At 39.4% G+C, this 24066-nt stretch overlaps 1 protein-coding gene across 1 annotated transcript in view; it reads right to left on the bottom strand.

Moving 5' to 3' along the window:
* Positions 1-24066, bottom strand: part of unc13a (unc-13 homolog A (C. elegans)) — a 299453-nt gene that overhangs the window by 105742 nt on the left and 169645 nt on the right. The window contains exons 21-24 of the mRNA XM_060846583.1: positions 18721-18789; positions 16788-16877; positions 11935-12069; positions 10322-10455 (exon numbers count right to left, since the gene is read on the bottom strand). Of these exons, the coding sequence (XP_060702566.1) occupies positions 10322-10455; positions 11935-12069; positions 16788-16877; positions 18721-18789 (428 nt within the window). The remainder of the gene's footprint in view (positions 1-10321; positions 10456-11934; positions 12070-16787; positions 16878-18720; positions 18790-24066) is intronic.

A 24066-nucleotide genomic window follows, 5' to 3' on the forward strand; every position in this document is an offset into this window, starting at 1 on the left:
GCCACTGAGCCACCAAGCCATCAACTCTACCAGGAGAAGGAAAATGATTCGAGGCACCTGGATGAAATGATGAACAAGGGCTCTGGGCCTCAGGAAAAGGGATTTGGCTACTAGTTAGGAATACTAACCAAAGCCAGACTGTGAAAGACTGCTGCTGCATCCGTAACATGTTTTAACACAATTTCTTTGCTGCATTCTGGGATGAGAGAGAAAGATATACTGGGCATAAAGCACCTCCCATTGTGTGTTTGCAAGCCAATATCTATGTCACTTAAAACTTCTTGTGATCTGTCTTGTAACTGGTTTTCAAGTAATTTGCTGTTTACTATGTCATAACTGTTTTCTTTCTGTTTTCTTTGCCTTCAGATGATATTCAATCTGTATCTGAAACCTTTTTTTGTGCATAATGTTTGCATGTTTGAATTTGGATTATAGGATATTAATGATTAGCTAGTCCTACTTGCAAAACCAGGCTTAATACTTTGTTTTGTTAGAGACAAAAAAACTGCACATGCTGGAATCCAAGATAGACAAGCAGGAGGCTGGAAGAACACAGCAAGCCAGGCAGCATCAGGAGATAGAGAAGTCAATGTTTCAGGTATAACCTTTCTTCAGGACTGGGGGTGGGTGTATGGGAAGCTACAGATGCGGCGGGAGGGGGTTGATTGTAGAGAAAGGTGAACACAAATAGAGGGTACGACCCGGTTGGATGATGGGAGGAATGAATCCGGTTAGTAGCTGGAAGGGTTGGTGAGAGGAATGGAAGGCAGGGGGAGAGGCTGGGAAGGGAGTCGGGGATGGAAAGTGAGGTCATTTGTAATTGGAGAACTCAATGTTGAGTCCCCTGGGCTGTAGGCTGCTCAGGCAGTAGATGTGGTCTTCCTCCAATGTGTGGTCTGATTCACTGTGGCAATGGACGAGGCCATGGATGGTCATGTCAGAAAGAGAGTAGGAAGGGGAAATAAAATGGGTGGTGACTGATAGGTTAGGTCAGACCCTGCAGGGAGCACCAGACACAGTAAACTAGGTTGAAGGAGAGGCAGGTGAATTTCTGCTCACTTGGAAGGACTATTTGGGGCCCTGGATGGAGGTGAGGGTGGTGTGCTAGTAGGTTTTGCATCTTTTACGGTTGCAGAGGAAGGCACCTGGAAGTTTGGTGGGGGGGAATTGTTGTGGAGAGTGGCGGAAACCAAGGATTGGCAAAGGGAACTCTCCTTATGGAAGGCAGAGAGGGGTGGGAGGGGAAGATGTTCTTGGTGGTGGGGTCTAATTGGAGTTGGTGGAAGGGTGATATATTGGATGCAGAGACTGGTGGGTGGTAGCTGAGGACAAGGAGAACCCCATCTTTATTGCATTTTGGGGAGGGGTTTTGAGAGCAGTTGAGCAGGGAATGGAGGAGGTGCGCTGGAGGGTTGTCTGGATGACAAGAGGGGGAAGATTCACGTTTTTCCAGAAAAGGGGACATCTGGGATGCCTGGCAGTGGAATGTCTTCTTATCTGAGCAGATTTGGTAGAGGCAGAGGAATTGGGAGAACAGGATGGAGTTCATGCAAGATATTGAGTGGGAGGCAGTATAGTCCAGGCAGTCATGGGAGTCTGTAGGTTTATCGTAAATGTCCATCTGGAGATTGTCACCGGAGATGGAAATGGAGAGGTCAAGAAAGGGAAGAGAGGTATCTGAGATGGACCAAGTGAATTTGAGGGTGCGGTGCACATTGTGGGCGAAGTTAATGAACTGTTCCCGTTCAGCCTGGGTACAGAACAGTGTACTGATGCAGTCATCGATGTAATAGCAGAAGGGTGGGGGCACAGTTTGATGTAGCTGACAAGGGGGCAGGCATAGCTAGGGTCCATCCGAGTGCCCATGGCCATTCTCTGGATTTGGAGGAAATGAGGAGTGTTAAAGTAAAAGTTATTAGGGTAAGAATTAGTTCGGCAAGGCAGAAGAAAGTATTTGTGGAAGGAGACTGGATGGGTCTGTTGGAGAGGTAGAAGCTGAGGGCCTGAAGGCCATCCTTGTGAGGTATGGACGTGCATAAGGATTATATATCCATAGAGAAGATAAAGCACTGGGACCAGGAAACTGGAAGTTACTAAAGAGGTAGAGGTCATGGTTAGTGTCACGGATGTAGGTGTCTGAAACAAGGGGGAGAGGATGGAGTGGAGATAGGACGAGATATGTTCAGTCGGGCAGGAGCATATGGAGATGATGGGTCAGCTGGGGTAGTTGGACTTGTGGATCTCGGGGAGCAGGTAGAACTGGGCAGTGCCTCACAGTCTGAGCTCCTAGTCACTGCCCATTTTTGTTCCCCTCCCCACTCTCTTTCCAACCATTCTTGGCCTCCACCATTACCACAGCAACTCAGACCGCAAATCGGAGGAACAACACCTTATTTTTTACTTAGGCAGTCTACAGCCTGGAAGACTCAACATTGAGTTTTCCATTTTCAAATAATCTCCCTTCACAGCCCCTCCCTGCTGTCTTCCATTCCTCTGATTGACCTTTCCAGCTATTAACTGGATTCATTCCTCCAATCAAGTCATACACTCTACTTGTGTTTACCTATCCCTACCTCGCTTCACACCCCCACCAACTTATCTGCAGCTCCCTTACACTCACCCCAAGTCCTGAAGAAGAGTTACACCCGAAACGTTTACTTCTCCACATCCTGGTTACTTGGCTTGCTGTGATTTTCCAGCCTCCTGCTTGTCTACCTTAGCATTCTGCTGGTAAGGGCTTGATGAGGTCCTCTAGGGCAGCAACACTTGCACATGTGGATATGAAAGGAAAAGGTTGGTGGGGGCAGTGGGTGTAGATCAAGGAGTATGGAAATAAGCACTAACCAGTGGCAACCAGCAGCTGCTATGTTCTTACTTTGCAGCAGCATGGAAAGTGCAGTACTGTTGATTTTGTCTGTCAACTACATGTGCTGAAGGAACCAAGTCCTTGATGAAGAGTCACAGCAAGTCTGTACTCTAAGAATGCAAATGATTTCACTTGCAATCAGGAATGTGGGGTGTTAAATTTTACAGTTAACACACAAGCCATTTGGGAATAGGGAACAGCGGTGCCTGAAGTTGTAAAGCATAATAATGGTTTCCAACATACTTGAAACAGTAATACAAAAATCTATTGTCAGTATGATCCACTGTAGGTTAAACCTTATAATCCCTATAACAGCTGTATTCAGTTACTTTTGTTGGATTAAATACTATTCAAGTTATTTGTTGTCAGCTTGTCTAATCCACAGCCAATCTGAAAGGTAACTGCAGTCTCATGTTCTGGATCACCTGCTCAGTGTTTGTAATCCAAATGAGAGAAACTGCTAAACTCAAATTATTAAGTGGACACCAGCATATTGGCCAGCTATGCAACTGAACTATGTCACCAGTCACCAAGTCAGTTGTAACCCTTAATTTAAAGGAAAAGAACTTTGAATTGCACAATTAATTGCGAAGAGTCAGTCATATTAATTAATAAATTACACCTGTCAGCTATAATGACTTAAATAACTTTGCTTCATTCAATATTCAAATAGAATTTTTGGTTTGATTTGCTATCATTTTGCTTAAATTCAAAACAGGATTATGGGAGATAGCAAATTGTCACAAGCTTCACTGTACCCAAATACATGACCCAGAGTTAGTGCCTCCTGATTGGATCTTGCTGGCTGGTGCAGAGAATCTGTTCACATCTGTGAAATTAGGAGGTATAGCTAGTAGGTTTGCAGATTACACCAAAATTGAAGGTGTAATGGACAGCAAAGAAGGTTACATCAGAGTACAATCAGATCTTGATCAAATTGGCCAATGGGCTGAGGAGTGGCAGATAGAGTTTAATTTAGAAAAATGCAAGTTGCTGCATTTTGGAAAAGCAAATCAGAGTGGGACTTATACACTTAATGGTAAGGTCCTAGGCAGTGTTGCTGATCAAAGAGACCTTGGATTGCAGGTTCATAGTTCGTTACAAGTAGATTCGCAGGTAGATAGGATAGTGAAAAAGGTATTTGGTATGTCTTCCTTTATTGGTCAGAGTATCGAGTACTGGAGTTAGGAGGTCATGTTGTGGCTGTACAGAACATTGGTTAGGCCACTTGTGGAATATTGCATGCAATTCTGGTCTCCTTTCTATCAGAACAATGTTGCGAAACTTGAAAGGATTCAGAAAAGATTTATAAGCATGTTGCCAGGGTTGGAGGGGTTGAGCTATAGGGAGAGGCTGAATAGGCTGAGGCTGTTTTCCCTGGAGCGTTGGAGGCTGAGGGGAGACCTTATAGAGGTTTGAAAATCAAGAGTGGCATGGATAGGATAAACAGACAAGATCTTTTCCCTGGGGTGTGGGTGTCTAGAACTAGAGTGCGTAGGTTTAGGATGAGAGGAGGATGAGCTGCCAGAGGAAGTGTGTGGAGGCTGGTACAATTACAGCATTTAAAAGGCATCTGGATGGGTATATGAATAGGAAGGGTTTAGAGAGAGATATAGGTCAAGTGCTGGCAAATGGAACTAGATTAGGTTGGGATATCTGGTTGGCATGGACAAGTTGGACTGAACGCTTTTTTCCTGTGCTGTACATCTCTATGACATCCCATGTGAACAGGGATGAGAGCTGTGTATGGTTTTAGTAGCATTCTAAATTGCACCCTTTAAATTTTCATTGACTGACATAAGTAGATGCAAGTGGCATGCATTGGGAGAAAAGGAATACGGCATGACCACTAGCAAGCCTCAATGCCTGCTTCCACACCAGTCCCCAACAGCAATCATGCCAATGACAATTAATATTTGACATGAAGTCAGAGTACCAAGTTGGCGGCTTCAGCTCACTGCTAACCATGAATAGTCTCCCTGTTGCTCAGCACCAAAAAAATCTCAAGGCACTATCCATTTACACTAATTCAGCCCTACAAAATGGCTACATTTCCTCTTTTTTTTCTCCCCCAGCGAGAATCACTAATTTCCACTCTCCAGTAACCCATTTGGCCAATCGTGAAAATCATCTTTCACTATTTAGCCACAGTAAGATTGACAAGTTTCACAGATCCTTTCAATTGGCTGCTCCCCTCTCACTGTCACATCCACTCAGTACTATGCAGCTATTGTTGTTGTTATTGCTGCTGCTGCTCCAACTCCTGGCTCTGTGCAACATACTGAGACACACAGTTTGCTAACGTTGCAGATGGAGTGTCAATGGAGTATGTATATATGCATAGTCAAGTTCAGACTTAGGGCAGCAGATACTGATTGGGAGAAGATTAGGGCACATACATAAAAACCAGCAAAGAGGTTTGGTGTGCACTGGTAACTTCCCTACCTCTGGGACAGATGGTCCAGGTTCAAGACCCACCTACCCTAGAGGTGGTTGAACTGGTTGATTTAAAAAATAAAGAAGAACCAATATCCATTGTCTTTGGAATGGAAATGTAGCCTACACTGTTGCATTGGTTATTGATGTTATGATCATAATAAAAAATAGACCATCAATACTAAACTTTCCATCATCTGATAGTCATACTCAAGAATTTTCATTAACTTAAACTGGTTTTAAGATTAAATACTGACCTAAGAATGGATGCTATTATACCAAACAAGATCAAGCCATGCTCAAGAAATTAAAACTAAACAAGAATCAATCTGGGTTGAAACTAACAATCATAAAAGGTACAATAGCTCAGATCTGAAACTGAAAGGTGTCAAGCAATGAGGTGAAAATACACATTGAAGATGAAAGGCTCACTGCCAGCTGTCCCACTTGGAAAGAAAGAGTGCAACCATTATCTGGTAGGGTTTAGCTGAGATACCTAAAGATCAAATGAACTAGATAGCAGGTGATGGTTAAATGATAATTAAGGGATAATTGGGAAGCACTACAAATAATCAGCTGTGTTCGGGAAATCTAGGTTTGTTCATTATATTGTATCAGTTGTGTGACACTATAATCTTGTACTATAAATTCTGTGTCTTATGATTCTGCCCCACTCGCTACCTGACAAAGGAGCAGCGGTCTGAAAGCTAGTACTTCCTAATAAATCTTTTGGACTATAACCTTTTGGTGTTGTGTGATTTTTAACTTTGTCCACCCCAGTCCAACACCGGCACCTCCTCATTATGGAGTTTGTGATGTGTGAATTAAAAATAAACTCTGACTACAAATGTATATGATCAAACTCTTAACCTCTGGTATTTAACACTTGACTCTAAAACACACAGTAAACTTTATTTCAAAAATTACTTTTGAGTAGGTGAGCAATGACAAAGAAAGTTGGAGAACACTCTCTCTCTCAGCCTCATAGTAGGATGTACCAAGAATTTGCTATAAACTCAAGTACAACTGAATTAACTGAAGACAAAGCTAAGAAAAGCCAGGAGGGGATGTGAGAAGTCTTCGGCAGGTATGATTAAGGAAAACCCTAAAGCTTTCTATAGGCATGTCAGGAATAAAAGAATAACTGGAATAAGATTAGGGCGAGTCAAGGACAGGAGTGGAAATTGTGCGTGGAGTCCAAGGAGATAGGAAAGGCGCTAAATGAATATTTTTCATCAGTATTCATACAAGAAAAAGCTGTCAAAGAGAATACTGAAATACAGGCAATTGACTAGATAGGATTGAGACTCATAAGAAGATATTAGCAATTTTGGCAAGTGTGAAAATAGATAAGTCCCCTGGACTGGATGGGATTTATCCTAGGATTCTCTGGAAAGCTAGGGAGGAGATTGCAGAGTCTTTGACTTTGAACTTTATGTTATCATTATCTACAGAAATAGTGTCAGAAGACAGGAGGATAGCAAATGTTGCCCCCTTGTTCAAGAGGGGGAGTAAAGACAACCCTGGTAATTATAGAGTATTGAGCCTTACTTCGGTTGTGGGTAAAGTGTTGGAAAGGATTATAAGAGATAGGATTTATAGTCATCGAGAAAAGAATAATTTGATAGTCAACGTGGTTTTGTGAAGGGTGGGTTGAGCCTCACAAACCTTAAGAGTTTTTTGAGAAGGTGACCAAACATTTGGATGAGGGCAAAGTGGTTGATGTGGTGTATAGGCGTTTCAGTAAAGCATTTGATAAGGTTCCCCACAGTAGGTTATTGCAGAAAATACACAGGCATGGGATTAAGGGTGATTTAGTGGTTGGATCAGAAATTGACTAGCTGAAAGTTGACAAAGGATGGTGATTAATGGGAGATGTTCATCCTGAAGTTCAGTTACTAGTGGTGTACTGCAAGGATCTGTTTTGGGGCCACTGCTGTTTATCATTTTTATAAATGACCTGAATAAGAGCATAGAAGGATGGGTTAGTAAATTTGCAGATGACACTAAAGTCAGTGGAGTTGTAGATTGTGCAGAAGGATGTTGCACATTACAGAGGGACGTAGATAAGTTGCACAGCTGAGCAAAGAGGTGACAAATGGAGTTTAATTTGGAAAAGTGTGAAGTGATTCACTTTGGAAGGAATTACAGAAATACAGAGTACTGGGCTAATGGTAAGATTCTTGGTGGCGTGGATAAGCAGAGAGATCTCAGTGTCCATGTAAATAGATCCCTGCCACCAGTTTGATAGGGTTTTTAAGAAAGCATAGGTGTGTTAGGTTTAATTGATTTTCAGAGCCATGAGGTCATGTTGCAGCTGTACCAATCTCTTGTGTGGCTGCTCTTGGGAGTATTGCATACAGATCTGGTCGCCGCATTATAGGAAGGATGTTGCCTGGTATGGAGGGAAGGTCTTATGAAGAAAGGCTGAAGGACTTGAGACTGTTTTCGTTAGCGGGAAGAAGGTTGAGAGGTGACTTAAAAGAAACATACATGATTAAATTAGGTTAGATTCCCTACAATATGTAAACAGGCTATTTGGCCCAACAAGCCCACACCGTTCCCCCGAAGAGTAATCCATGCCCCTACCCTATATTTATCCCTGATGCACCTAACACTACGGGCAATTTAGCAGAACCAATTCAACCAACCTGCATACTTTTGGATTGAGAGAGGAAACCAGAGCACCTGAAGGAAACCCACGCAGACAGAGGGAGAATTTGCAAACTCCACACAGTCACCCAAGATGGGAATCAAAGCTGGATCAGCAGTGCTAACTACCGAACCACCCCGCCACCTACGGTGATCAGAGAATTAGATAGAGTGGACAGTGACAACCTTTTTCCTTGGATGGTGATGGCTAGCACGAGGGGACATATCTTTACATTGAGGGGTGATAAATATAGGCCAGATGTCAGAGGTTCTTTACTAAGAGAGTAGTAAGGGCATGGAATGCCCTACCTGCAACAGTAGTAGCCTCGCCAACTTTAAGGCCATTTAAATGATCATTGGATAAACATATGGATGATCATGGAATAGTGTAGGTTTCAGATTGGTTTTGCAGGTTGGCGCAACATTGAGGGCTGAAGGGCCTGTACTGCGTGTATTGTTCTATGAAAGCTTTGCTACTGACGAAATGAGACAACTAAACAATCCTAAATCAGGTTATTGTGAAGTTAACTTCCTTTACCTTCCTATCTGTACTAGATACCTTTCTTTTTCATCTTGTTACTCATATTTGATGTTAATTTTATTTTTTCTTGGTGGCTAATAAAATTCTTCTTACTTAAGAAAACCTTGTGATTTGGCTTCTGATCTAGTTAATTACATTTTAATTGGAGTGTGATAGCTACATGATAAAAGAGAAACAAAAATGCGTCGTAAATGACTCAGTAGCTTAAAATAAGGGAGCAGGGCTCTTGTGGCATTGTGGTAGCATCCCTCCCTCACAGCCAAAAGGCCCAGGTTCAAATTGTGTGTAATAACATTTCTGAACAGGTTGATTAAAACTATCTATCTCTGAAAAGAGGGGATTTGATTTCTTCGCCTCACCTAATCGCAACAATAAGCCTAGCTATCCTTCAGAACAGCTCTTGCTACTACCTTTGCCAGATGGATGTTTATTAGATTAAAACTATTCTCTACCATCCCTCTGGTCGAGAGCTCTTATTTGCCATCTTTTCGCAACTATCCCCCATTCTTCAGTCTCCATCTTTCCTCTAGCCATTCACAAAGGCACCTTGCATTGATTTCAGAGATATTCCTCCTAACAAGTCATGATTGTAGTCAATTTTTCTTTTACAGATTTCAGCAGTGGCCAACCATGGAAAGACTCAAATCGTGTCATTAAAATTGTTGCAGTTTAATCACCTCTGACTCCTAATTACAGGCTGACAGAAATTATTACACTTCATGCAAGTCTTAGTCAACATAAGCATTCTGTAATGTTAAATAGCTGATCTCTCAGGATGCTGGAGGCAACATTTCACATTCATAACCTCAATTCTGGAAAAATCATCGGAAGGCATATCTGCAAGGGATCATGTTTAATATGAGGGGGGTGGAGGCCAGTTGGAGGAACTGCTCAAGCATTCTAGGTAGCTTTGTTAGTTAGGGCCACTTTTTGATGGCTAGTAGAAAATTAATGATCTAACTGAGAAGGAAGATATCAGTTACACTATCCCAGAATACAATGGAGGCAACATGTTTGTCAGTTACAATCACCTTCTCTTCAATGTGCTGCAATGTTTCAGGAGATTGCAATTAATGTTCATAATGTTCTGCTGACTTGAGGCAACTAAACTAAATCTGAAAATGCCTCTTTACAGATTAACTTCATGGATCTAATAGAAAGTCTCACATGATCTACCATCTTTTTTTTCACGCAGCTGCTATCAGCCCATCATGGTCTGCCTGCTGACGCTTCACTTGAACTGCATCTCATGAAAGTGTAGCATATTAACACTATCTACAATTTTGCTCAAAACAGAAGCAGTTCATAGCACAAGTCAAAGATTAGAACTAGATTGAGTCATTTTTGACCTTTTAAAAGAAAGGTGATTTCAAAGTATAACTTAGATTTGTACACATTGGCATTAACAGATGGGAAATAAATAGCATTTTGACCTGGTTATGTTTGGTGAAGTACCTTGTGAGAATTCTGAATTAAAAACACAACACAAGTGGTTGTTGTTGTTGTTGTTGATCAATAGATTAAAACATTAAGCAATTAATTATAAGGATAGTTGATCAATTCCCTTGAAAAAGTTAATTATTGTTGCAACTGAAGGCCAAAAGAACTGAGCTAAAAGCCCTTTATTAACATATTTAAGAGAGAAAAAAATCACACATTTTCCCGAAATGGCAAATATTCAAATCACAAAACGTCTAATCTTTAGTTGAAAGACAATTAAACAGCTACTTGAAGGTGCAACCCATGAACTGGATTTTATAAAATGTATAAAACAACACTTCAGTGGGTTTAAAAACAATGAAAATGACAAATGAGTAGATGCTTACTGATTGAGGCAATGTGTGTATGAATTCTTGTCCTCTTCTATGATTGAAACAATGAGTGTTATAAGTTTGGACCAAAAGTCTAAATTTCTAATGCTTGGCCCTTGTTCCTCTGGAGGGACTTCAGCTTTTTTATTCTGTTGGATGAAAAAAAGTAGGTTACTGTTTTTGTTCGGCACAAAAAAAATCCTCTTTTTGTCCTTAGCTAATTACCAACTTGAAAATACCCACCAACCAAAAGATTTGTTCTGATTTGTGTTTCATTACAGTGCTAATCTTGCCTACTTCTATCCCTTTGATGATGGTTAGTTTTAAGTATTAGATTTCTTCCCCGATTCTATATTTGAAAATATGCTGCATTGAAACCAGAATTGCCTCTTGCACTGCAACTCAAAATTATTTTCACAAATCAAATGTCATATTTTGCATGTAGTACTGACTATTCATTGTATAATTACACTGTAAGCTATAATGCTTATCAAAGAATATTTTCTCACTTGCCCATATTTCATCAGCAAATTAGAATATTTATACTTTATTAAAAGGCTCTGCAGCATGTATTTCTTAAGTGATTGAGTTTTTTTTTGCAAGTACCAAATTTTGTCACGTGACACAAGGATACGGATACCAAAACTTGCAGTTTAGAAAAACGAAATAAGTTTTACAGGTCTTAGGTTTGTTAACATGATTGGAATATAACAAGTGACAACACGTAAGTTGTACAATAATTCAATGCTCAATATTTTATTGTAAACCATTCAAAATAGATGCTAATAGTTTGCAGACTACAGTTATTATAATTTTACAAAACAGATTTAGCAAAAATGATTATAGACTTACAACATGCTCCACTGTTGAAAGTTAAGATACTTATCTGCTAATTGTTAAGAAATTATCAATTTTGGTGGCATATTTATCCATACAAATAAGGTTCAGAGGTTATGTCATTATACAGGTTTAGATCGGAATACATGCATAGATCTTTTTTCCTGTAACAAATATAAGACTTAAGAAAGATTCATTGTATACTTCTAAGATAGTTGACAGGTGTCAGTGTGTCTGTAGAGTTTGATCTATGTTCTCAACTGGTTTAATACATTAAACCAGAAAGAAGATTCTCAAAGGTGCCTACTTTGTCTGTTCCAAAATGAATTAAGTACACTGACAGATAGATGAATTAACAAGCAAGACACTCCAAGATACTGGTTGTGAATTTTCTATTATTTCTAAGCAAAACTAAATGAAGTCTGTAGGTCATGCCACCACAATCTTCGAATATGGAGGCCAGCTATTATTCATAAATGATAATTTTGTTATGTACATTTTTCCAAAATAACCCAGCATTTTAAAGAGCATGTTACAGTAAATTAGATTTAATTTAACCCAAGTGTAGCCATTATGCTAATTCTGTCATGATGCAAAGTATGAACAGAGCTGGAAGAATCCATTTCCTCTCTTATCAATTAGGTCCCATTACATCATAAACTGTGTGTGCCAGGAAAAAAAAACAACAAATTAAACCTAAATGTTGTGTATCAAATTAGAATAAAGGGATCCCTGTTAAATTTTCAATTTTAAATCATTTCACGAAATGTCTAAGCAGGATGCGAACTTACTGGATCTGTTTGATATTCTCGACTGTACAGTTCATGGCAGTTATTGAAGATATACTCATAAGTGGAATTCAGACAAGCCTTTACACAATCTTTCACAACTTGACTTGCCCGTGGCGGGCTCTGCAGTTCCTGAACCTAAGAAGAGAGAATGAAACATCTTGAAACATTACAAAATCATAACATGTTGTTCTGTACTTTCTTAATACTTCCAAAAGACACCAATCTCTCAATGTAACACTGTACTTATATATGAGTAACAATTTTTTTAGTTTTGTATAGGTTTCTCAGCTACATTTTACTACATTTTAGGGAACCAATAAATGTTGTCCTACAGTTGAGAAACAAATAAATCTTCAATCCATGTTTTCTATGGACTGCCCCGATGTTTGGTTGTGTCGTCAAGAAATTAGGATGCACAACAGAATCTCTGAAAATGATTACACATTTGAATCAGAGATCATTTCACCCATCTTCTATTTAATATTCTCTCCAACTCAAATGTTCTTAATCTACATGGAGTCTATATACATTCGACCCCCTTAAAAAATCTATTTTCTTCTTAATGTTCTCCTTGGATTTTCAATGTTTAGATATTATCTATACAATTTAAATAATTATGTATTTTTATAATACAACAGACAAAGACGCATGTGTTATGTTCCAGTGTGTCACCATAACTTCAAAACATGTGCACAATATTATCAGTATCATATAGCATATGACCACTGGGTATAAAGATCTCATACTCCATTTTGCCTTGGACCATTTAAAGCATGATGCCATCTTCAGCAGCTTTATGAATGACGTTCCCTCCACCATAAGGTCAGAAGTGGGGACACAAACTGATGGTAGCACAATATTCTACATTACTTGTGACTCCTTAGATTCTAAAGCCAGGATATACAAATCTCACATTGTCGTTTGACATTCAATGGCACTGCCATTGTTGAATCACCCCACTATCATTAACCAGAAACTGAACTGGACTAGCTATATAAATACTACAACAAAAAGTGGGAATTCTGCAAAAGCCAACTTTCCTCCTGACTCCCCAAAACCTGCCCGCTAGCTACAAAGCACAAGTCAGGAGAGTGATGAAATATTCCCACTTGCCGGGATTAGCGCAGCTCCAAATACACTCAAGAATCCGGACAGCATCCATGTCAGAGTAATCTTCTTGATTGGCATCATATCCACAAACATTTAATCTCACCACCACCAACACTCAGTAGCTGCAGTGTGTACCAATGCATTACATGAACTCACTAAGACTCCTTCAACACTAAAAATCACAGGGAGGAAGTTACTAGAAACTCTGGTATGCCTCCTCTCACCTTCTCAGTCTCTGCTGTACATACTATTGGTTCAAATAGAATTTAAACAAGTAGAAGGAAACCTAAAACATCAGTCACCACCTCCAAAAGGGATTGCTTCAGTAACAACTAAAAACTGAAGGTGGTGAATGGGAGGAAAACATTACCTTTTGTTAACTCCCTGTATCCTTCTGTTTTGAGTGAACTTTAATTGTAATGTACTTGAGATTCTAACCAGTTAAAACCATGAAAAATAAAGTGCTCAGCAATTATTTCTCCCAAGATCACATCTCTCAGCCTTTACTGCACATCCATTTTCAAATCCCCAGCTGCTGACATTTTCATTCTATAAATTGTACATTTGGACTGTACCTATTGAATCCCCAGTTATTTTTAGAATTGCTCAGTGCTAGGTACAACTTTGTACACCAGAGTGCAAAGAAATAAGAAATAAACAGCAGGCTCTACCCAGGATACTGCACTGCAACTGATGGAAATTGAGAAGGAGACAGTGAACATGTTACTGATTTAGATTGAATCAAGTGGGAAGGACAATTATAAAGCACTTGCTCTTATATAAAGATAACCACCTATCTGTTAGGAAAAAATGCATCTGTTTCTCATACAAAGTCCTTATATTAAGTTGTTAAAATGTGCTAAGGGACATATCAAGTAGGTTCATTTGGGCCTATTCGTCCACGTAAGTCCACAGTTAAAACTTCAGAGTTTTGTTGTTGCTGTGGTCCTACCAGCTTTACAAGTCCTATGGGAAGCTCTTCCTATTCATCAGACCAAAATATCACATACCGAGACAGTAAGAGTGGAATCAAAGGTTAAGAATTCTGCAGCAAGTAACTCAACTCCTGGAAAGATAGCAAGGTTGCCTACGTGTGGAAGCGCAGGAGATGGTGGGGGGGGGGGGGGGGGGGCCGGGTTGATACTAAACCAGCATTTTGCATCAGTGTTTTCTGTGGAGAAGGATATGGAAGATCTAGAACATGGGGAAATAAATAGTGATATCTGAAAAATGCCCATATTACACAAAGATGGTGTTGCTGGATGTCTTAAAATGCAAAAAGGTGAATAAATCCCCAGAACCTGATCAGGTGTACCCAGAAGTCTGTGGGAAGCTAGGGAAGTGATTGCAAAACCTTTGCTGAGGTACTTGCATCATCATAGTCACAGCGAGGTGCCAGAAAACTAGAGATTGGTTAACGTGGGGCCATTACTTAAGAAAGGTGGTAAGGAAAAGCCAGGGAACTATAGACTGGTGAGCCTGGCATGGATGTGGACAGGTTGTTGGAAGGACTCCTGAGGGGCAGGATTTAACATGTATTTGCATAGGCAAGGACTGATTAGGGATCGTCAACATGGCTTTGTGCATGGGAAATCATGTCTCACTAATTTGGAGTTTTTTGAAGGCGTAACATAGAGGATTGATGAGGGCAGAGCAGTGGAAGTGATTTATATGGACTTCAGTAAGGTGTTTGACAAGGTTCCTCATGGAAGGAAGATTAGATCACATGGAATGTAGGGAAAACGAGCCAGTTGGATTCAGAACAGGCTCAAAGGTAGTGCTGGAGGATTGCTTTTCAGACCGGAGGCCTGTGACTAGTAATGTGCAACAAGAATTGGTGTTGGGCCCGTTGCTTTTCATCATGTATACAAATGATTCAGATATGAGCATAGGTGGTATGGTTAGTAAGTTTGCAAATTTGGAGGTGTAGTGGACAGCAAAGAAAATTACCTCAGAGTACAATAGAATCTTGATCAGATGGGCCAATGGGCCAAGGAATGACAGATAGACTTTAATTTAGATAAATGTAAGATGCTGCATTTTGAAAAAGCAAATCAGAGCAGAACTTATACACATAATGGTAAAGTCCTGGGGAGTGTTGCTGAACAAAGAGACCTTGTAGTGCAGGTTCATAATTCCATGAATGTGGAGTCGCAGATAGATAGGATAGTGAAGAAGGCGTTTGGTATGCTTTCCTTTATTGGTCGGTGCATTGAGTTTAGGAGTTGGGAGATCATGGTATAGGACATTGGTTAGGCCACTTTTGGAATACTGTATGTAATTCTGGTGTCCCTGCTATAGGAAGAATGTTCTGAAACTTGAAATGGTTCAAAGAAGATTTACAAGAATGTTGCCAGGTTGCAGGTTTTGAGCTGTAGGGAGAGGCTGAATAGGCTGGGGCTATTTTCCCTCGAGCTTTGGAGGCTAAGGGATGACCTTATAGAGGTTTATAAAATCATTAGGGGCATGAATAGGGTAAATAGACGAGGTCTTTTCAACAAGGTAAGAGAGTCCAAAACTAGAGGGCATAGATTTAAGATGAGAGGGGGAAGATTTAAAAGGCACCCACACAGAATGTGGCACATGTATGGAATGAGCTGTCAGAGGAAGTGGTGGGGGCTGGTACAATTACAAAATTTAAAAAGGATCTGGGTGGGTATATTAATATGAGGGTTAAAAGGATGTGGGCCAAATGCTGGCAAATGGGATTAGATTAGGCTAGGATATCTGGTCAGCATAGGCAAGTTCTGTTTCCGTACTGTACACCCCTATGACTATATAACATCTTCCAAACTCACTACCACTATGATCTAGAAGGACAGGGGCAGCAGATAACTCATAGGGACATCACTACCTACAAATTCCCCTCCAAGTTATTCACCAAATGGCTTTGAAAATATATCACCATTCCTTTGGTGTTGCTGGGATAAATCTAGGAACACACTATGGCACTGTGGATATTTCAAGAAGACAGTTTAACACTACCTTCACAATAGCAACTAGGGTTGGACAGTAAATACTGGCCCAGCCAACAATGCCCATATGTCATTCTCAAATAGAAAAAAAATCATGATATCTGCGCTCAGTTTCTTACATTACAGGAGGACTAGCACTATGCAGAGATCTTAGCTTGGTCACAATTCAAGAGATTTAAATCACTTCCATTTTTATGGAACAGACCATAAGTGACACAACTGAATCAATAATCTGCAAGGTAATAATCTTGAAGAAATTATTTTGTCTGCCAAAGGGCAATTCCATTATTTTTCTTAGAGTTAACAGATACTTTCGCTTCCACACAATTTACATTAGGTAATTTATTTTAATGAGAGAGAGCCCATTGCCAAAAACAGCACAAATCTTTGCAGCCAACCAGAGGGATTGAAAAGACAGGAGCCAAATCATTCCTCTTCACCTGCTTGTAACAATACGTAAACAACTTTGAGCTAAAGCTTGAGCAAAAAATGTTCATTGTTAAGCTACTAAAAGAAGAACATTCAAAATTATAAGCAGACACAAAAGATTGTGAAAATTCATTTTATGCTGGACATAATTTTCACTTGAAGCTTGTTGACCTTTTGTACCATTTTGATGAAGTTTTGGCAATGGAATACAACCTAGCAGAAAGTCTAGGTTAAAATGCCCCCACAATGTAGCTGTATGTTTTTTTGCTTTGAGCAATATTTTTCTCTGTTCCAAATTAGGGCACCAGCATAGAATTAGTTAAATAAATACTGACTTACCTTCATTCGAAAAAAGGTTATACTTGTTAAAAGATCAACTGTAGACTTTAAATCTTGTAGCCTTTCAGGACTGCTTGCTGGAAAATTATTCTATATAAAGGAAGTATTTTATTTGTAATTGCAAACTTTATACTTAAATAAAATCAATTCAACCTTTTACAGCATTACAAAGTGCACATTCCAATTGGGCACTTTCTAGGAATTCAACACTTCAGATGAGTACATACTTCAACATTCTTGTTCCACAGATGAATTCAACTAAAGCAATAATTGTTGCAATTTCATTTGCTCCGCTGTTCAGATAGTTTAACTTTCAAAGTGTTTTATTTATGTTTTAAGACTAAACGTACTTTTTAATCTTATCCATCCTAACTTTAGTGCAACTGTCACACCACATTAGCGTGGCTTCAAATCATTCCATAATTCTTCAAGTAATAAACTAGATTACCTCCGTCTATCAGATTTTACTTCATGCATTGAGGAGAGGGTGTTAAAATATATACCAATAACAGCAGAATTGTAAGATATGATGTAAAATTGCTGTAGCATAAACTAGTTCCACAAGATAATTAATATAATCGTGGAACCCCTACAGTGTATAAAAAGGCCATTTGGCCCAACATGTCCACACCGACCCTCCGAAAAAGTACCTCACCTAGATGCATTCCCCTATCTAATGCACCTAACCTACACATCCCTGAATGCAATGGGTAATTTAGCATGGCCAATTCACCTAACCTGCACATATTTGGACTGTGGGAGGAAACAGAAGCACATGGAGGAAACCCACGGAAAATGTGCAAACTCCACACTGACAGTCACCCAAGGTTGGAATCAAACTCAGGGCCCTGGGGCTGTGAAGCAGCAGTGCTGACCACTGAGCCACCATGGCACTCTACAACTTTGGATTAATTTAACATGCTCCAAGAGAGTAGATCCAGTCAAGTTACAAAAATGAAATAGTAATGCCTTGTGGAATGGAAGAAATTAGACCATGAAATAGGACTGTATGGCCTTGAATTGAACCCTATATTCTACTTTGTCAGGTCCACAAGTGATGCTGTGCCTAATGACTCAGGGGGTTTGAAATACATTCAACTTTGTATTGTCTAAATAAGGAAGTAGATCCCCTTCAAATGAAATTGTGGAGCTTAATGCATACTTCAGAACTTAGCACTGGTAGGAACTGTTAGATAGCTGCAATAGCAGCCTAATCAGTGATTCCTAAAGGTACTGTTAACCAAAAGATGTGTGCTTTGTTGAAATGTAAATTTATGTGCAACTGGGAAGACAGGAGCTACTCTAGGCCACTGCCACACTGGATTGGCCTCTCTTCCTCCCACTCTGCCAAGTCTGGCCTGAGGGTTTTGAAGTAAGCATCCCAAATTGGAAAGTTGCAGAATGGCATCAATGTATTATTATTTGGATGTAATAAACAAGGGTCTGCAACTGCTTCTCTATAGCACTAAATTGTTGCATCACTCCCATAAAAACACAAATGAATATGTGTGGTACTGCAAGGAAATCTTAGATGCAAAATATATCCATGATAACTCATTGAACACCTTCAATGTCAAACTTAGTCAAAATAATAGGTTAATACAGTCACAACAAAAATTTGCTCATTTCAACAGAAGCCCATTCACTCAAATGAATATTTCAATTTGAAACACTAAACCTGACATAGCACATCAGATTCTTTCTTTTCCTTTGTAACTATATTTTCCTTTACTGTAATCGGTTTGCTACTTTCTGAATCTAGTAAAATTTAAGTAACTTTCAAAAGGGTTAATGCACATTGGCATACGCAGTAGTATATTTTCTATAAGATTTTAAATTTCTATTCAGGACATTTACTCTTATTTTAGTCATGACACAAGTGTGCTTAGATTGGAATAAAACTTAGAAAACTTTATTTTGCATCAAAACTCACCCTATACATTGATAGATCAATACGAAGAGAATTGTGCAGTTGGTCTAGAAGTTTTACAAACCTCTCTTTCTGCAAGAGATAACAGAAATATTTTATTAATGATTTCAAACAAAAGGGTAGATTTTCGAACTGCTATCTGACTACTAAACACTGTTGTGGATCAATTATGGGTTTTAGAAACTGCTCAATTTTCATTTCCATTGATTTCACTGTAAACAAAATCTGTCCCTTCGAGGAAAAACAGGCAGTCATCTCTCATTAATAATTTACATATCGAAATAATAGCATATCCTCTCAATCAAAAGAAATTATTTGGAACAGATTATTCAGAATTGATTTAGAATGAAACACTCAGTCATTCACTACACAGAAGTTATAGAAGTAAAACCCTGGGTTCATACACTTAATGCTTCACTACTATATGACACTAACTTTTCTTTTTGTGGCTTCTCCACACGATCCATACATTCAAGACCCCATAGGGACTCTTTAATGGAATATTAGCCATTATGTTCTGCAGCAAAATCTACTCTATTAATTTCATGGCAACATATTTGATTTGTAGCATTTAGTGTAGAATATTTAAACTTTTCAGTGATTTTTCTATCACATGCACAAATAGCTCAAAAGAAATTTAAGGCCACCTTGTCCAGCTAAAAATATGAATAAATGGGTTGTATGGCATTGAAATGCTTTAACTTAAGGAAGGGTACTAATAATATTGCTTGGTCAAATTGAACCTGCGCTAAAGTTCATATGGTTACTGAAATTATTCAGCATGCTTAAATAATGTTTGGATCATCATCACTCTGTCTTTAGAATAATGTACCCATTTTAATTACTCTACACAGGAGGAAATATCAGATCATCAGCAAACCTCTAAAGACTATAAGCAATATTCTGATGTAATGATAGCTTTCAGGTATTCAAACTATTAACAATGAAACATTTATATCATACTTTTACCTTTACCTTTAACATTTTATGTTTACTTTTAACATCAAAGTAGCATTTGACCAAGCATGACATCAGGGAGCCCTTGCAAAACTACAGGCAAGAGAAATTGGATGGAAAACCTCCACTGCTCAGGGTCAAAAAATGCACAAAGGAAGATGGCTGTGATTTTGAAGAACAATCATCTCAATCCCAGGATGCCACTGCAGGAGTTCCTCAAGGTAGTGTCCTCAGGCTAACCAGGTTCAGCTCCTTCACCAATGAGCTTTCTCCATCATACATTTAGAGGTGAGGAAGTGTAACCATCAGCAAACAATGTTCAGCGCCATTCATAGCATCCCACATAGTGAACAGCAAGACCTCACTGTAGCAAGATCTGAACAACTTTGAGGCTTGAGCTTACAAGCAGCAAGGTAAAAACAATGACTGCAGATCCTTACAAGCAGCAAGTTACATTCTGATGACATATGCCAGGCAATTACCATCTCCAACAAGAGAGAATATAACAATTGGTCTCAGACATTCAATGGCATTATTACTGCTGGATTCCCCACTATCAACATTCTGGAGTTTCCATTGATCAGAGGCTGAACAGGACAAACTATACAAATATTACATGTAACAATGTAAGATCAGAAATTAGTAACTCTGTGGCAAGTAACACACCTCCTGTTTCCCCAGTGTCGGTGTACCATCTACATGGTACAAGGCAGAAATGTGTGGAGTATTCTCCATTTGCCTGTATGAGTGCAGTTTGAAAAGCACTCCTGGGATTGAGATGATTGTCTTTCAAAACTACAGCCATCTTCCTTCGTAAAAGTTTTGACTCTCAGCTTGACTGGCACCCCATCCATCATCTTTAAGATTCATACCCTTCGCAATCAATGTAGGGTGACAGCAGTGTACCATTTACAAGGATCCTCAGACAGCCCTTCAAGCACATGACCTCCACCATATAGAAGGACAATGGAAGTGATTGCATGGGAACATCACCATCTGCAAGTTTCCCTCCAAGCCACTCACTATCCTAACTTGAAATTAAATCACCAGATTTTCACTATCACTCTTTCAAAATCCTGGAACTCAATCCCTAACAGCATTATACACAAGTCTGCAGCTGTTCAGTAAGGCAGCTCATCACTAGCTTCTTCTCCAGAGCAACTAGGGATGGCAATAAATGCTGACCTAGCCAGTCACACACATACCCCCAAAAGAAAGTAAAATGTTCCAAGGAATAAGAAAGTTCATTAACAGGTGTTACTTACTGACACTCTAGGAATTTTAAATAAAGATTATAAAAGATAGGATTTATAATCATCTGGAGAGGAATGTGTTGATTAGGAAAAGTCAATACGGTTTTGTGAAGGGTAGGTTGTGCTTCACAAACTTTATTGAGTTCTTTGAGATGGTGACTAAACAGTTGGATGAGCAGTTGATGTGGTGTATATGGATTTCAGTAAAGCATTTGATAAGGTTCACCAGGGTAGGCTATTGCATAAAATAGGGAGGCATGGGATTGAGAGTGATTTAGCGGTTGATCAGAAATTGACTAGTTATAAGAAGAGTGGTGGGTGATGGGAAATGTTCATCCTGGAGTTCATTCACTAGTGGTGTGCCACAAGGATCTGTTTTGGGGCCACTACTGTTTGTCATTTTTATAAATGACCTGCATGAGGGCGTAGAAGGATGGGTTAGTAAATTTGTGGAAGACACAAAGGTTGTGGAATTGTGGACACTGTGGAAGGATGTTGCAAATTACAGAAGTACATAGATAAGCTGTAGAGCTGGGCTAAGAGTTGGCAAATGGAGTTTAATGTGGAAAAGTGTGAGGTGATTCACTTTGGAAGGAGTAACAGGAATACAGAGTATTGGGCTAATGGTAACATTCTTGGTAGTGTAGATGAGCAGAGAGATATCAGTGTCCACGTACAGACATCCCTGAAAGTTGCCACCTAGGTTGATAGGATTGTTAAGGCTGCATAAGATGTGTTAGCTTTTATTGATAGAGGGATTGAATTTCGTGGCCACAATGTCATGCCACAACTGCACAAATCTCTGATGCAACTGCACTTGGAGTATTGTGTACAGTTCTGATCACCACATTACAGGAAGGATGTGGAAGCTTTGGAAAGGGTTCAGAGAAGACTTACTACTTGCCTGGTCTGGAAGGAAGGTCTTATGAGGAAAGGCTGAGGGACTGGAGGCTGTTTTTGTTAAAGCGAAGAATATTGAGAGGTAACTTAATTGAGACATATAAAATAATCAGAGGGTTTGGTAGTGTAGACAGTGAGAGCCTTTTCCCATGGATGGTGATGACTAACACAAGGGGACATAGCTTTAAATTGAAGAGTGATAGATATAGGACAGATGTCAATGGTAGTTTCTTTACTCAGAGCATAGTAGGGGTGGAATGCACTGCCTGCAACAGTAGTAGACTCGCCAACTTTAAGGGCATTTAAATGGTTACTGGATAAACATATGGATGAAAATGGAATAGTGTAGGAAAGATAGGCTTCAGATTGGTTCCAATGATTGGTGCAACATCAAGGGCCAAAGGGCCTGTACTGTGATGTAATGCTCTATGCTCTGTTAATCACCTTCTGCTATGTCAGCATGGACCAGCAACAGGCCACAATATACTAGAATAGTCACAACTGGACAACCACCTTTTTAAAATAAACTGTGATAACAATGGCATGGTAACATGATTCAATGTTCCCCTACACAAGGGTCAATCTTGACTTGGAGCATTCTGCTATTTTATCCTAACACATCTCCTGAACCAAAGCCTGAAAAGCTGACAAAGTTGGTGTGTGAAGAATGCAATAATTTAACTACTTACCTGGGGGCTACATCTAAGTGTATCATTTAATAACATATTTATTCATTAAAGTAACTTATGAACAAAGGCATTTAAACAGTAATTAACAGTTACCTAGGACAGACATGTCCCTATGCCATGATACAACCATGATCAATGGGAAAACCATTCTTAGCCCAGGTATATACAATTAATGAAAAGTGCCCTATTTTGTCACATTTATTCAATCAAAAAGAGTCAATAGTCACTTATTTTATGAATAATCAAGATGCACTTTTGCTGTGAATTTTAATTTTATGCTTCCTGCCAATTACATGATAACAAAGTGAAATATGTTTACGAAGCCATCTGGAAAGTCAATTTTCAATGGCAGCCTTTCAATGGCTGAGGTTTACAAAACGCAAACAGCTTCTGCAATACTCAGAAAGACAAATAGGGTATCACAAACCATGCAGTGCACAATTTCTAAACAGCAGAATGAAAATCTGAGTGCACATGGTGATTTCAGTTCAGAAATCTTCCCCACTACAAATGAGGATGAGATTAGTCACTTGGATGATGTCATATAAACCAGTCAGTGCCCAAAAGGGTTAACTGACATTGTGCAAAAAACTCTGCATATCAAGAAATGTAAAAAAAAAACCTGCTCTAGGGAAAAGCTTACTAGTTTTAGGTATTTCAGTGTTCTGTATATTATTTTGTGCGCAAGTTAAACCTGATGTCTCACAAGGCACTACCAAGTATTTTTAGCTATTAAATAGCATGTAAGAAAAAAGCACATCTTGTTTATCTAGACAGAGCTGATCTCCCACAGAAGCTTTTGTATGAGCATCCTTCCCCATTTTATACAGCAGTATGTAAATAGTCCAACTCAGAAAGGGACTATACTGGACCTGGTGTTAGAAAATGAGCCAGGCCAGGTAGTTGAATTTTCAGTAGGAGAATACTTTGGGAATAGTGATCACAATTCCGTAAGCTTTAGGCTTCTTGTGGACAAAGACGAGAGTGGTCCTAAACTAAGAGTGCTAAATTGGGGGAAGGCCAACTATACCAAAATTCAGCAGGAACTAGGGAATTTGAATTGGGAGCAGCTGTTTGAGGGTAAATCCCCGTTTGATAATCAGGAAGCTTTTAAAGAGAAGTTGATTAGAGTGCAGGACAGACATGTTCCCATGAAAATAAGGAATAAAAATGGCAAGATTAGGGAACCATAGATGACAGGTGAAATTGTGAGACTGGCTAAGAGGAAAAAGGAAGCATAGGTCTAGGTGACTGAAAACAGATGAAGTTTTGGAAGAATATCAGGAAAGTAGGACCAATCTGAAATGAGAAATTAAGAAGGCTAAAGGGGGTCATGAAATACTTTTAACAACAGGGTTAAGGAAAAGCCAAAAGCCCTTTATTCGTATATAAGGAGCAAGAGGGTAACTAGAGAAAGGGTTGGCCCACTCAAGGACAAAGGAGGAAAGATATGCAGGGAGTGAGAGAAAATGGTTGAGATTCTTAATGAGTACTTCGCATTGGTATTCACAGAGGAGAGGAACATAGTGAATGTTGAGGTTAGGGATAGA

Source organism: Hemiscyllium ocellatum, chromosome 28 (assembly GCF_020745735.1).
Source record: "Hemiscyllium ocellatum isolate sHemOce1 chromosome 28, sHemOce1.pat.X.cur, whole genome shotgun sequence".
In the NCBI taxonomy this organism is placed as follows: domain Eukaryota; kingdom Metazoa; phylum Chordata; class Chondrichthyes; order Orectolobiformes; family Hemiscylliidae; genus Hemiscyllium; species Hemiscyllium ocellatum.